Here is a 14,129-nt window from a genome sequence, read left to right as displayed (position 1 = left end):
CCCCGGCCATCGAAGGTCCCGAGGCCGCAGGAGCCCCGAGAGCCGCGCCCGCAGCTGCCCGATGCCTTCGCTGTGCCTCTGCCCGCAGCGATACCCGGGGACAGCAGCAAACCCCTGAGAGCTGCGCATTTGTCTTTTCTGGCCTTTAATTATTATTAATGGGCTTAAAATTCCGCTGCTGAACATCGTCCCAGGCTGCAGTCAGCCCCTCGCGTATCACCGCCATCCATTTGTCTTTAGGTGTCCTGGAATTTAGGGAAATCTTGAAAAACCTGCCCCTCTGGAACAGTGAGGTTACAGTAATTGAGAGAGGAGGAAGCTCCTGCCGTACCCTTTGCTCCGTCACAGGAAGGGACACCTGACGCATGTTTAGTTTGGTTTCTATTAAGTTCTGTATAAATTATTTTCTAAACAAACTGACCCATCAGGTTTTTGGTTCACCTTAATTTTGGGCATTAATGGATCAGGAGGCAGTGAAAGAGAGAGCAGATCCTCTGAGGTGTTAATTTTGCTGTAGGAGGAGCCACTACAAAAAGGTCAGAGGTTACTCAAGTGCCTACCTGGAAAGAAATAAGGCGTCAGCAACAGCAGCAAAGAAGAGCTTTGCAGACAAAGAACAGATGTGGCAGCAGCCTGATAAAGGGGTTTTGTCATCATGTACCTGAGTTAAAGTTTTGAGAGGTGTTTGACCTGTTCTAGTGTCACTTAAATGCTTTGGGAATGTCCTGTCCATGACTTTTAAGAACTTTCCACCTTCAGACCAAGACAGGAATGATCCACAGGGATTCCCTGACACATCTTTGTTCACAGAGCTGGTGCCTCAAATGACTTTGCTGTTGTGTTTGGGTGGTTTGATTTCACACATTTCCTCTCATTTTTAACTGTCACCCCAGATAAGCGAGTTCACTATTGGCATCTGGGACAAGCTGAATTCCTCTTTCAAGCCAAAAAATCTTTTGAAAGAATCCAAAAAGTCCTTAGAGATTCTGTGAAAACACAGCAGAGGGGAAAGGATGAGGGAGGACAAGCAGAGCCTCCCATCTTTCTCAGGAACAGCTGAGACAAATCTCACCAAAGCATCAGCTTGTTCAGGACAGGTTTAGAAAACAAGTAACCAACACAGGATACCAGTAATTAAATCACGATGAAAGGAGCACACATTTTACCTGCTAATGCACTGGTTGTACCTTTATTGTTTCACCTCGTTCACTAACAATTCAGTGGTGCAAGGTTACCATACACAGTTAGATATCTGCATTGCACACCTAAGGCTATACAGCAAATGGATCAGAATTAGTACAAATACATGAACTATATTTACATTTTGTATACTCAAGCTCCAAATATCGGATATATTTACAAAATAAAATAAGAAAATGAAAACCTGAAATTAATGTACAGTGTTGCTGATACACTCCTTCGCTGGGATGAAATCAGTTTGCAAAGAGATTTGTTCGAGAAGGGCACTTATACAGCATATACCTTGTATACCTTGTGTACAGAGATGAACAGGGACACGGGCACTGCCATTCCAAGGGATGTGTTCAGTGAACAGCATGTCTGATGTCCGAATTCGGGAGCCATAACCAACTGCACATGAAGTATGGACAAGCAGAGTGGAAAATTAAAGACCTGATCCTGGGGAGTGCTGATCACCTGAGACTCCCTCTGCTTCCAGCCCTGGCCTCCGGGAAAGCACGGGGTAGTTCAGCCCTGCTCAGGGTCAGGCCATTCACTTGGCAGCATTAAAAATGAAGATTTAGGAGCTCCATCCCCCCAGTTTTCCGAATCCACAGCTGATCCTGGCAATTTACAACCTGTTCCCAATGACATTGGACACAACCACCTGGTTGGTGCTGGACTCGTTTTGGTTTCGAATACACAGAACGCATAAATGGCCTTCTGAACAAAAGAAAAGTCAGTCCTGCTCTTGAACAGCTGATGGTTTTTTAAACAAGGAAGCACAAAGTTAATACATTCCTGCTACAGACAGCACAGACCACGACCGGGGTGAGGAACTTCAGCGCGGAGATGGGACGCGCACGGCACACCCGGCCCACGGGACGTTCCCAGACCCTTCCCGAGCAGCAGCAGGATCCTCCCTCCTTCCAGCAGCAGTTTCAGCAGCTGCACCTTCCACAGAAACACCCACCACAGCACAAACTCCCACCAGCTCAGGCTGTGCAGGAGAACCAGACAGATGCACGTGCACAGGCAGTTATTAGTTGATTGTATGGTACCAGTGGGTGTTAGACCGAAGCTAATCCTCTTCCTTATCTAATGTGCAATTAATTACAGATGTATAAATATACAATACATTACATAAAATTAAATCCCTGTAAATTAGATAACAAGCAGCAAAAAGTAAAGTCTTTGCTTTGAAATACCTTGCTAATTAGTAATCAGGATTATTTGCCATTGACCAGAAAAACCCTTTCTCAGCAGTCTGGAAACAGGACTCCCTTCCCTTCTGCATCCCAGAATAGAGGGAATCTTCTTTAAAAAGGTACTTAAAGTGCATTTCTAAAATACAGTATAGGAGGTTTAGCTTAGTTTTAAAATATCCAGGAAGCTTCAACATCATTTTCAATGGACAAAAAGGGTAATTTTCTCCTTCCTTTTAGAGAAGAACACAAAGCCCCAAGCCCAGCACAGTTTCACTCTGGTTCTCCCCAGGGAAAGCCCTCCAGGCTTGCTCTGTGTGTGCTCTCTGAGCTGGCAGGCCCACAGCAGATGCCTCATCTCCAGAGGCCGAGTCCCAAGAGCTGTTTGACTCTGGGACTCCACACACACAGAGCAGGTAACCAAGAGAGGGCTTGCAAGTGTCAGGAGAAGGCAAATCAGCACATTTTCCACTTCTTGCTCTGTTCCCAAAGAGAAATTTCTAACATGCTGGGCTAAGCCTGGAAGTGGATAGAATTTCAGGTTTGGTTTTTTTTGCTTTGTTATCTTTTCAGAGGAAACTTGGATTGATTTCAGTCCAGTTCTAAGTAGGGAAACTCAAATGCCTCAGAGCAGGATTCAGTAATTGGAAAAAAACCTTTGTTTGCCTTTATGCCAGACTAGAAAACAGTAATGCCCATTTGAACTCCACACAACAGGACCTATTTTGTCACAAATTATGCAGCTTTAAGAGATACTGATGCTTAAAACCAGAATTTTGCTCTTCTGATGATCTCCTGTGCACACAGACATCAAATCACCAGAAGCTGCTTGTGGTTTTCAGACAGAAGAGTAACATTTATGCAACACAGCTGTAGCACTTCCAGCTCTGCATAAAATAAGCATCTGTCTCTTCTTGCTTTTAAAGGAAGATCCCTTAATCATGATTCCATGCAATGCCTATATCCACTTAGTTCATTCTCTGGCTTATCCAAAGCAAAGACTTAGCAAACTAGTTTTCTTCTAGTTAAAAAATGAAAAAGATAAAAGTTAAAATGCTCTCAGTGTGTCACAACCTACCACCACCTAAATCACTCTGCCTCCTCAAACTGGTTCCACTTCCATCATAAACAGTGGTGATGGCAGCAATAACTTAATGCTTAGAATTAACCTAATTCTTGAGATCAGCTTAGCTCCAGTGTGAGGAGCCCTCCTGCAGGACAAAGAGTCTTATCCACACACTGGAAGTGCTTTATCATCATTGCATAACAAAGGAATATCATCACTGTATTTAGAGTCACAGACAGTTAAACAAGACAAAAAACAGAAGGGAAAAAATAAAATAATAAAAAGAAAACCAACACACAAACCACAAAACCATCCCTGTCGTGCTCCTGGGCCCCCAGGATGCTCCCTCACTCTGGCTTCCAGTTCTGAAACAAATCTGAGCACCACAGAGGCAGCAGGAGAGGGTGATTTAGCTTGAGAACTCTCTCGAGGGATAGAAGGATATGTCCTAGCAAGAGTCAGACTCCTCTCCCTGCTCCTTTGCCACCCTTGCTTTAGGAGCTCTCACTGTGCAGAGCACTTGACTGAACAATGAGAACCCCAGAAAGCCAAAACCTTGCTCAGTGGATTCCAGTCCCACAGAATTCCCATGGCATGGCATGACCAGCTGAGGCATGACCTGAATCCAAATGACCTTCTGGAGCTGGAGTGTGCCAAGATGTGCCTGCTGGAATAGTGGAACAACCCCCTTCTACCTCTCCCTTGAGGGGCTGGAACCTCCAGATGACATTCCTGCCCATTCCCCAGGATCACAGCCCTACCAGTGCCCAGGGAGGTAGAACACAGCAGTCTGAAACACAGTAGAACACACACCCCCCAACCTCCCTGAAAACCTGGCAGAGAGAGGAAATTCCTTCTGCTTTCCTTTCTTGGGGCAAAGGCCAAAGCTTTGGCCACAAGGAGAACTTAAAACTGTAGGTCAGGAACTGACACCACCCAGCTGATGTCCAAGAAGCCAATTCTGACACTCCACTGACCAGGACCAGGATCCACTTCATCTGTCTCCCAGGAAGGACTAACTGTGAAGCTCAAATTAACTAGTGGGGTTCAGCTGATGAAAACTGCAGCAGGGAAATTAGGAGACATGGGACAGTTATTGCAAAAGGAACCAAAAGTGTCCTGCTGCTCCCTGGAGAAAACTGCAAGTGCTGGGTCTGCCTGGGAAGTGTTCCCTGGGCCGAGGATGCTCCCCATGGACAGGTGGGGTGACACCTGAGCATCACTCAGGGATGCACAAACAGGCCTTTTGGAACAATGTCCCAGAGCAGCCAACCCTGACACACCAGTGACAGCCCTAAACCTCTTCCCAGAGAGGTGAGAACTGTTCCTGCAGAACTGCAGGGTCAGGACCAGGAGCAGCAAGAGGAGACCTGCCCTCCATGGTGATCTCCTGCTCCAGGGAACAACCACAATTCCCTTCCCATTCAACACTCTCCATCTGCCAAATACAAGGCTGAGCATCTGACATTTTTGGGATTTTATCTACTATTTCAGCCACAGGATCTATTCCTCCTCACATCAGCTCAGAAGCAGGGGAGTGTTGGTGGCAACTCCTTTGGGTGAGAGTTAAAACCAAGTACTGTTCACCTGCAGCCCCACAGCAGGAGCTTCAAGGCAGATTTTTCTGGCCAGTCCTTCCTGGTTTGTTCCCTGTCTTTTTCCAGCTCATCCCTTTGCCTGTTGGACCCCGGAAACTCAAAAAGTCCAAAGTCCAGTCTGCCCAGACAGAGTTGTCCAATATCAGCTCTCAATAGAATTGAAATCAGAGGCTGGATCCAGAAAGCCTGAGGAGCTGTTGCAGTTCCTGGCTGGGTAATGTCTACATTGAAGAATTTATCTTTCCCTGGCATTGGAACTTTGCCCTGAGGGAACCAATGACCACTGCCAAGTCCCAAATTGAATGAAAACCCTGCAGCAGTCCAGATAGACAACAACAGACAGTGGGACAGACACCAAAAGGTCAGTTGAAATGGGAAAAACAATTGTTATAAGAAAAAATAAATAATTTTTTTTTCTTTTTCGAGTCGTGCATAAATCACTCCTTTTTTTTTTTTTTTGATTTTTTTTTTTCTTTCTCTTTTTGTTTGGCCACATGCTACTAGTACAGTTCTGGTACAGGTGAAAAGAAACAAGGTAGGGTTAGAATACCTAGAAAATGTGCTGAAGGAGTGGGGCAGGTGGGGGATGTTAAGCCACAGGATTACATACAAGAGAAACTGTCAAGAATCACAAAGAGAAAATGAGAGGTAACACCATCTACCAGGAGGTGAGGCAGGGGACAGATGAGAACATTACATGGACTCAGTACTTCATCTGGCCCGTGCGCCTTCGAGCCAGTTTTGACCTGCACAGGAAAGAAGGGAAAAAGCAGTTGGTGAATTCTGGAAGTTTATTTTTCCATCCTCCTCCCCACAGTTTGCCCAACTTTTTTTTTCTCTTTTTTTTTAAATCTTTTTGTACAGTCCTGGTTTGCTCCCCATGGCAAGAAAGTGAACCATACCCAGGGCTGTGATGAGAAAAAATTCTCACTCCTCTGCTGTGCTCCTTTAAAGGGAGGCAGAATCTTCTAAGGGCTACACTGTTCAGAAATTATTTGATGCTGTGACAGCTTAGTTTTTAATTTTTTTCTTATTTTACTGAAAGAAGGGTTACTGCAATGTAGTAAGATCTCTGCAGCAAGCAGGGGCTGCCTGGGACCTGTGTTAATGGGAAGCCTGCTAGAGAAGCTCAAAAAAGGGAAGGAAATGAGAATTTCTGCTTTAGCTCATCATCAAGAACCTACAAAGGCAGTGCAGACCTGCCTGCACAGAGGCAGGCAGAGGCTTTACAAATCTGTAAAATGGCAATGCAAGGAAGCCATTTGGTGGCCCCCAAATGCAGCATCCCACCCAAGTTCAAAGTGTGGCTGTTAAAACATCACAAGCCAAAGCAGCAGCAGCCCCTGCAGCTCCTGAAACACAGGGTGCTTGGTTTCCTGATTGTTTGGGGGGGTGTTGCCTCCACTCCTCCCTCCTTCAGCTCCCCCAACTCGTCAGATTCTTCAGAACAAGACTGAATTCCATGACCAACCCTCTGCTCCTGGTCTGAGCCTCTCCCTGTCCTCCTGCTCCTCTCCCTGCCCTCCTGCTCCCCAGCCCTGCCTGCCCCAGGTGCCTCTCACCGAATTGTGCCAGCCAGGAGAGGATTGAAGGCATATAACCAGTCGTTCATGTCCTTGTCATTGATGGCCTGCAGCAGGACCCCACGGTGCTTTGTGCACACTCCAAAGGTGTTGGGTGTCTGGAAGATGGAAAACAATTTAAAATACTGAAGTCTAAAAGCCCAGAAGTTGATGCACAATTCCTCTCTGAGAGAGTCTGCTCTGCCACCTTCCTAAACCCCACAAGGCCTAAGGGCTCTCTTTTAAGTTTCACTGCTTGTTTCCAGAATATTATTAATCATTAACTTCTACAAAATATTGTTTTAACTCATGAGTGTGGACTTTGATGGAGCAGTAAAGCTCATTTGGTACCTTGCAGGATGTTTGTGTGTGTTGTTTTGTGGGGTTTTTCTTTCAATAAACAAAACACAAAACCTCAGAACACCACACAAAGGAAGCTGCAAAAACCAAACACATGGTACCAACACATCCCCTAAAAGCTGATCTGATGTGTAAGAGCAGTCAGGTTCAGTCTCTGGCTGTGTCCAAAACACATGAACCCTGAACAAACTGGGAACTTTGTGGGCAGAATCATCAGATTCCAGACATCCTCCCAGATGCATTTTGCTTGGACCAGAGATGACACACCTGATGTTATGGATCCACCACTGCCTGTAATGTTCCTGCTTTATGGGTAAACAAAGAACAGCTCTCAGACTGACCTTTACCATTGCCTGCTGATCCTCACTGTATTCCACCTGGGCTGTGGATAAGTTGATGATTCCTCTTTCTACGGGGTCTTTGTCACTGTTGTAAATGAAAACATAGGGACGGCGAACCACCACGAAGTGCTTGGCCCAGGAGGTGGAGAGAGGCTCCTTGAAGTGGAGGTATCCTTTCTTGGAGACCACAGAGCTGGAAAAAAAATCCCCACATATTATCAGGAGGAGATTTTTCCCTAAATTAGGCACCTACTGAGTATCCCTGTTAACTGCAAAACAATGTGTAAGACACTTGGTCTTTAACACGCTTTGTCTGCAACAGTGTTCAGAAAAGTTCTGCTGTAACAAGCTGAACTGTGTCTTCAGTAACTCTGCAGAAGTCTGACAGAAAGAAGGACCCTACAGATCTCTAAGTGAACTTCAGCCACAGTTTGATGCTAACAAACATCATATTTAAGCCACTGGAAATCGTGTTCATTAAGAAGATGCTGAGAACGAAAGCTGCAGAGATCAAACATCAACACAACCTTCCCCAGTCCTGCCTCCACCACACAGGACTCTGCAGCTCTGCTATCACCTGTTAATTTTCCCTCCTCAAACGGGATATAGAACCTACAAACCTCAGAAAGCCCCTGTGACAGCTCTGGGGAAGCCACAACAATAAAAAACTTACCCCGGTCTGATTTCCTCAATATCAGGAACGAGGTTGAGGAACTCATTCTTTCCAGCTCTGGCAAGATAGGAAGTTTCTACTGCAGGAATTATCTGGAACTGTTCCACCTCATGACAGGGACTGGAGGCACGAGAATTTGCTTCTGGTGTCCTTTACAAAAAAGTGGAAAAGTCAATCCCAACAAAGCAACTGAATGTGACAATGGAATTTTAAGTGCATCTACAACCCAGCCTGTCTTAGGAGTGTCATCCTCCAGCCCAGAATTTTGGAAAGACATTGGGATCCTTTTGCACAACATCAAAAAGCATTTTTCCTTGATATCTGTGAGATAAAATTTATAATAACTGCAAGTAAGTTGTTTCCCCACTACTCTTCCCTTGTTTCTCCTGCTAAACACAGTCACAACACAGGTACACATCTTTGATGTAAAATGTGCTTTATCAGCACTCCCCTCCTCAGGGATGTTAAACTGAGAAGGTACAAATGACATGTTTTTCACTAAGTAGTTATTCCAAAATCAGTCAAAAATATCTGCTACAGATAGAGCTCAGAAAGATAAACAGAGAGTAGTGGCCAAACTGGTTTATTTGGGTTGTTATTAGTAGATCTTTGTAACAGATCTCTGAAACAACTTGTGGATTCTGCTCACTGCAGATGCACTGGTCACTGGAATGACAAGCATCTGAGTGTTCCTCCAGCACAAAGGGAAAAAAAACACTCAATGGGCAAAAATAACTGTGCAGAGGGTCTGGAGGAGTAAGGCAAGGGGGCTGTTGAGAGAAATATTTCAAAGTAGGGACAAGGAAAAAAGAGGAGAAAAAAAAGATCAGGAAACATAGCAAAGAGATTTGTGAAGCACTGAAAAGTGATGTTTTCCTGTTAATGCACCACACTTACTTCTGATCAATTGAGTTGCATCTGGAATCCACCAGAGAAGGGCAGGTAGATGAAGGGGTGAGGGTTGCACTGCTGAAACTGGACACGGATGGGTCCCGCCCGATGGGAGAAATATCCGACAGCTCCGGGGACAAACACAGGGACAAAGGGTCAAACAGAGCTGGGTTTGCAGCTGGGGCTCAGCCCTGGCTGAACACTCAGCTCAGACAACACAAAGGTATTTCCATCAGCCATTGCCCTACTCAGTAGTCAAATTTTTGCACACAACCATAAATAAATAAATAAAATACAATGGCACTTCTGCAGACAGAACTTGTCATCATGTCCTGCACCTCTGATTATTCACAGCCTGACTCCCTCAGTGGAACATCACACTATGCAGTTTGGAACTTGGGGTTCCCTGGGCCTACAGGCAGGACTTTTAAGAGTCAATTTATCCTTTGACATTGGGGAAGTGTATGGAGGGAAAGACAGTAAGAGCACTTCCAGTCTGCTGATAAACTGGAAGATGTCCTACAGTCCAAGTCTACACCATCTCCAATTCCTGCAATACTCTTTGGAAACTGATGCTGAATAGCCCAATACTTCCAAGAGACTGAAAATAAAAATTAATAAAATGAATATAAAGTGGTTTATCTTTTCATACTATCAGCAGATTCCACGACCCACAAATCTGTTGCTATTGTACTACAAATATAGTGTATTGTCCTACATGACATATTTACCTTACAATCACTGATGCTGTTGTAAACCTGGTTGAATTCCCGATTGAAAGTGTGAGTCAGGAGCTGCAGACACTAAAGAGGGGGGAAAAAAATGAGAGACAGAAAGAGAATTTTACATTTAGATTTTCAGAGAGATCTGAACACAAGAGGCAATTTGCCAAGACACGCTTGGGCAGCTCATGAAACAATAAACAAACTCTAAGCTGCTGTGAAAAATCCCAGAAGAAGAGGGGAATAATCTCTTCCCTTGATAAAATTAGGAAGAAGAAGAGGGGAATAATCACTTCCCTTGATAAAATTAGGAAGCTTCACTTATAGAACTATTAATGAAGGGGGATGAGGTGAGTGAACAGCCACGGCACAAACCTATTGTGCTTTTGTGGTGTGAGTGGATGATTTCACCAGAGAACATCCTACAGTGCAACCCTCCCAATGCTGGGCATTCACTGTGCTATCTGAGAAGCTCATCATTGATCTTTAATCAGCCCTGGCACCCCAGTTCTCCCCCAGGAGGCCCCTGCCCTGCCCCACCTTGGTGGCCAGCTCCTTCTCCCTGTCCACCAGGCTCTCGATGTCGGCCGAGTCGTAGCCGCTGCTCTCACTGGGCGTCACGGCGCTCTCGAAGGTCGTGGTGGAGATCTGGGAGGAGATGCTGGTGGAGGTGCTGAGGGTGCCACTGCTCAGGCTGGGGGACAGCGAGTCACTCAGGGACTTGGGGATGCTGTCACCGAGCTTTTCACGGAGCAGAAGGAAGTGCCGGGTTTTCTCCACCTGGTGAGAGGAGAAATGGGTATCGCCTGCTCCAGGATGGGGCCTGTTTCCCAGACACTCAGTTCTCAGGCATTCTTTTATATTCAGACCAGTGAACATTCTCCCAAGGGAAGGGAGTTTACAATGGGACTAGAAATTGAATCTGCCTTTGTTGAATACACTGAGATACTGAGCTGAAGGTCCCACTCAGTAGCCAGCTCAGACTTTGTATCTTCTCTGTTGGGAGAATTCATTTAAATCTTGACTTTGATCTCTTTACTCACCTCATGCAGCAGCTCCAGTTTCTCCAGTTCCCACTGATGCTCCAGGATGAGGCTGTCACCCCTGGGCCTCCAACCTGCCAGGTTCTCTTCTCCCCTCACATATGCCACAGATGTATCCAGGACTTTCCTCCTCCTCCTCTGCATTCCTGAGCAGCAAAAAACAACTTAAAACCACAGCCAGAGGGATGCCACTAAGAAACAATCAGCAATCTGTGAGGAGCCAACAACTCTGCTGTTTGGCTGAGAATACACAAGGCAAGGATTTCATTCACTGCCATTACACATTCCAAAGATATCTGATTTAGTGCAGCTTTCTTACTTCATTCAGATATTTTCTATTGACCAAGATACAATGCAAACTGCTGGTCTGTTTAATTCAACACAAAGACTTCAATTGCCACGTCTTAGAAGAAGAATACACTGATACTACATGAACCACATTCCTTCCATCACCTTGAAAAGGCCAAGAGAAAACTCTCTTGCTGCCAAACTCATCTCCACTGTCAGTGAGGAGCCTTGTATCATGGCCCTAACTCTCAGACTCTGGTACACGCCCAGTTTCCTGAGATACCCATGTCAGAGATGTCAAGTTCTCAGTGAATCCTCAGTGTAAAGTGATGGTAAACACAGACCTGAGTCTAAAGTAAAAGCCTAAGTTTTTTTTATGGAGCAGCAATGTTCCCTTTCTCCTGTGAAACACAGGAACTGCTTCCCATCAGGACAGAAGTGTTTACTCTGTTCTGCTCAGGAAATTTTCTGCAATATTTCACATTTATCACTTGAACACCCAGTGACTGCTTACCTGGACTGCCTGTGTCTGCCATTTTGCATAAACTTAGTTCATAGATCCCCGTGACTCGGTTGCTGTTCACAGGAAAGCAGAAGGAAACAAAACCACACTGTTATCTTCAGAAATAAAGTGCATCAGCTGTAGTTCAGTGGGCCCCAAAGTAGAAGTTTAAGAATAGTTGTTAGTTAGAACTAGATCTGAATTTAATGTTGCCAGGACAGACTTCAAGATCTCTAAAAATGGTATTTCCCCCATGTTCCCCCCACACCCTGCACTGGACTTGGAGAGCAGGTGCTGCAGTAAATTCCAGATCAGGATCAGGACATTCTATGTACAAGCTTGAAAAATGGAACTCTCTTCCCAACTGTCAGTCTGGAAAAGAGGTCAGTAAAGAGAGAAACCATCAGAGTTTCACTGAAATAAACGCAAGAAAGAACGTTCAAAACCAGGCTGGGACCAGGTATGGTTTTAAGGAAGAAACAAAATAAAATAAACTACATCCTCCCCACGCCCTCTAAGAGAAAAAGCACATACTGACATGAACTCTTGGTACCAAAACTGGGAACTGAACTCACGAGTCTGGGGACTTGGAGTAGCCGCTGCCGAAGAGGTTGCGCAGCGAGCGCGGTGGGGAGATCTTGGCGTCCCTGGAGTAGAACACCATGCACACGTCCTTGGTGATGACTGCAGGCTGGATGCAGTGGTCCAGCTAAGAGGAAAAGCAGCACTGAGTGAGGGGCTGCAGACAACTGTGCCAAGCTACACTGCTGCCCTGGGAGTGGCACAGCTTTAAGAAGTTGTTCTCAGTTGGGTTTTCGGTGAAGAAAACTGTCAAATTCCTTGAAGGGTCTGGTGGGTGAAATAATTGCACTACACAAAACAACAGCATCTTGCACACAAGGCAGTGTTTGTAACACCAGGAGTACTTCCACAGCAACTTCCACTGATCTCAGTGGATTTTCAGATACAAAGATGGACAAAAGGAAGCACAGAGATCACCAGTTTCACTTCAGGTGTGCTGCCAGGCAGGAATACCTGGACATTAAGATGTTAACTGTGAATAAATTTTTCCACCCTGTTCTCAGAAAATGAATGAACACTTTGACTGGCTTCAGGACTGAAATCACTCAGCCCAGGCAGTGTTTATCTCGGGTACACACTGAATCCTGTCTCAAATGGTTCTACTGAGCCACAAACCAAAGGAAGGCACAGGGGTCTCACCTCCAGGTAAGCAGAGAGGGTCATATAGATCTTCTCTCCATATGGTGTCACTCGGTTGAGGAGGAGGGAGTTATGCAAGGAACTATCCCAAACTGCTTCAAACCGGTAGAAAGTCCTGGAAAAAAGTCAAAGTTCAATTGTAAAAGTTCCTCTGCATCCCTCTCATTGCTCAGTGTAAAGCACCTCTTCCCTGACACCATCCACTATGACTCTCAGAGACTTAGAGAACAAACACTTGAAGCAAAAACCTTCTCTTCTTTTCCAAGATTATTTACTTCTACCTCAAATAGTGTTTTGCCTGTTATGAAAATAACTCATCTGAAAGAGAAAAGAGGCAATGCAGAAGAGAACAAAAGCTGCCACAGCACTACAGGGAAATCAGCACTAGAGAACTGTGTTTCTAAACAGACAGAATTCACCTCTATTGCTTCAGGTGCAATTCAGCCCAGCTGGGCCTTCAAACTGCATGGGAAGATCCTTTTTTATAACCAACTGTCATCCTACACCATATTTTAGGACTAACAGCAACAGAAGAGATCCTTCTAATACTTGGTCTTACAAAACCAGCAGCTTCTGACAGCAAATCAGGGTGACTGATAGATGGGTTCAGTCCTATATTCAAGTGATAAATATTTCTTTCTGTGCTCTAATGGCTTCAAGGAAAAACTTGCAGCTTAACACAAACTTCTGACAGAAGTTTCCTTGGTTTGGTACATGGAGAGAAAGGAGCTGAAGGCTCCCAAGCTCTACCCCAGCAATCAGGAAAGTTCTTCTGTTCAAGTAAGAAGTGAGAGAGCATCAGACACAGCACAGCTAAATCACCAGATCTCTCTCCTCTCTAGCAGGGGCTTAGGGAAATGAGCTTTCTCCTTTCTCACAGGCAGAGACTGATTTCAGGCAGGTCCCTTTGGAAAGAAGAGCTATACCCTTATCCAGGAGTTCAGCATGCCTTTCCACACTGGCAAAACAAACAAAAGGTATTAATTCTCCATCACCTCTATAGTATTTCCCTTCCGAATCCCCTTGTTTTTGAGGTTTTTCATCCCACTGAGTCCAAACAATGTGGTACTAAAAGCAAGAAAAGTTTTGTCTCTAAGAAGCTTCTGTGCTAATGCCCAAGGCCAACTCAGAAAAACAGAAAATGCAACTAAAGACAAAGGACAAAAAGCAGGGTGGGGATAGAAGAAATAACAAAACACAAAGCAAACCAAAAAGAAACATGAAACAACCTAAGAGCAGACATCAGAAACAGAGAGTTCTGACCTCAAATAGCGCTCCCAAGAATCCCCTTTTCCTGATACCAATTACACAATTCCAAGCTAGAGACACCATCAACTGTGCACTCAAGTGAGAACACTGCTAAATACTGTTTGCATTTGAAGTAGCATACTTAGGAAATTACTTCTAAACATCTTGTTTCTGTTAAAAATGGTACAGAGCAACATATCCTAAAGGCCAAGTAATTGGTAACTTTAAAA

The 14,129-nt window shown here is 45.0% G+C and overlaps 1 protein-coding gene across 8 annotated transcripts in view; it reads right to left on the bottom strand.

Annotated features, from left to right (window-relative positions):
• Positions 1–1,160: 1,160 nt before the first annotated feature.
• Positions 1,161–14,129, bottom strand: part of KIF1B (kinesin family member 1B) — an 85,941-nt gene continuing 72,972 nt past the window's right edge. For all 8 annotated transcript variants that reach the window (XM_027657993.1, XM_027657999.1, XM_027657995.1 and 5 more), the window contains 11 exons: positions 12,652–12,766; positions 12,006–12,139; positions 11,443–11,504; positions 10,641–10,786; positions 10,138–10,377; positions 9,607–9,678; positions 8,882–9,003; positions 7,985–8,134; positions 7,312–7,504; positions 6,611–6,729; positions 1,161–5,794 (listed from right to left, as the gene is read on the bottom strand). In XM_027657993.1, coding sequence (XP_027513794.1) covers positions 5,752–5,794; positions 6,611–6,729; positions 7,312–7,504; positions 7,985–8,134; positions 8,882–9,003; positions 9,607–9,678; positions 10,138–10,377; positions 10,641–10,786; positions 11,443–11,504; positions 12,006–12,139; positions 12,652–12,766 — 1,396 coding nt within the window. In that variant the 3' untranslated portion in view covers positions 1,161–5,751. The remainder of the gene's footprint in view (positions 5,795–6,610; positions 6,730–7,311; positions 7,505–7,984; positions 8,135–8,881; positions 9,004–9,606; positions 9,679–10,137; positions 10,378–10,640; positions 10,787–11,442; positions 11,505–12,005; positions 12,140–12,651; positions 12,767–14,129) is intronic.

Source organism: Corapipo altera, unplaced genomic scaffold (assembly GCF_003945725.1).
Source record: "Corapipo altera isolate COAL_440 unplaced genomic scaffold, ASM394572v1 301, whole genome shotgun sequence".
NCBI lineage: Eukaryota > Metazoa > Chordata > Aves > Passeriformes > Pipridae > Corapipo > Corapipo altera.
Note: the sequence above shows the minus strand (reverse complement) of the source record. Positions and strands in the feature narration are given on the sequence as shown.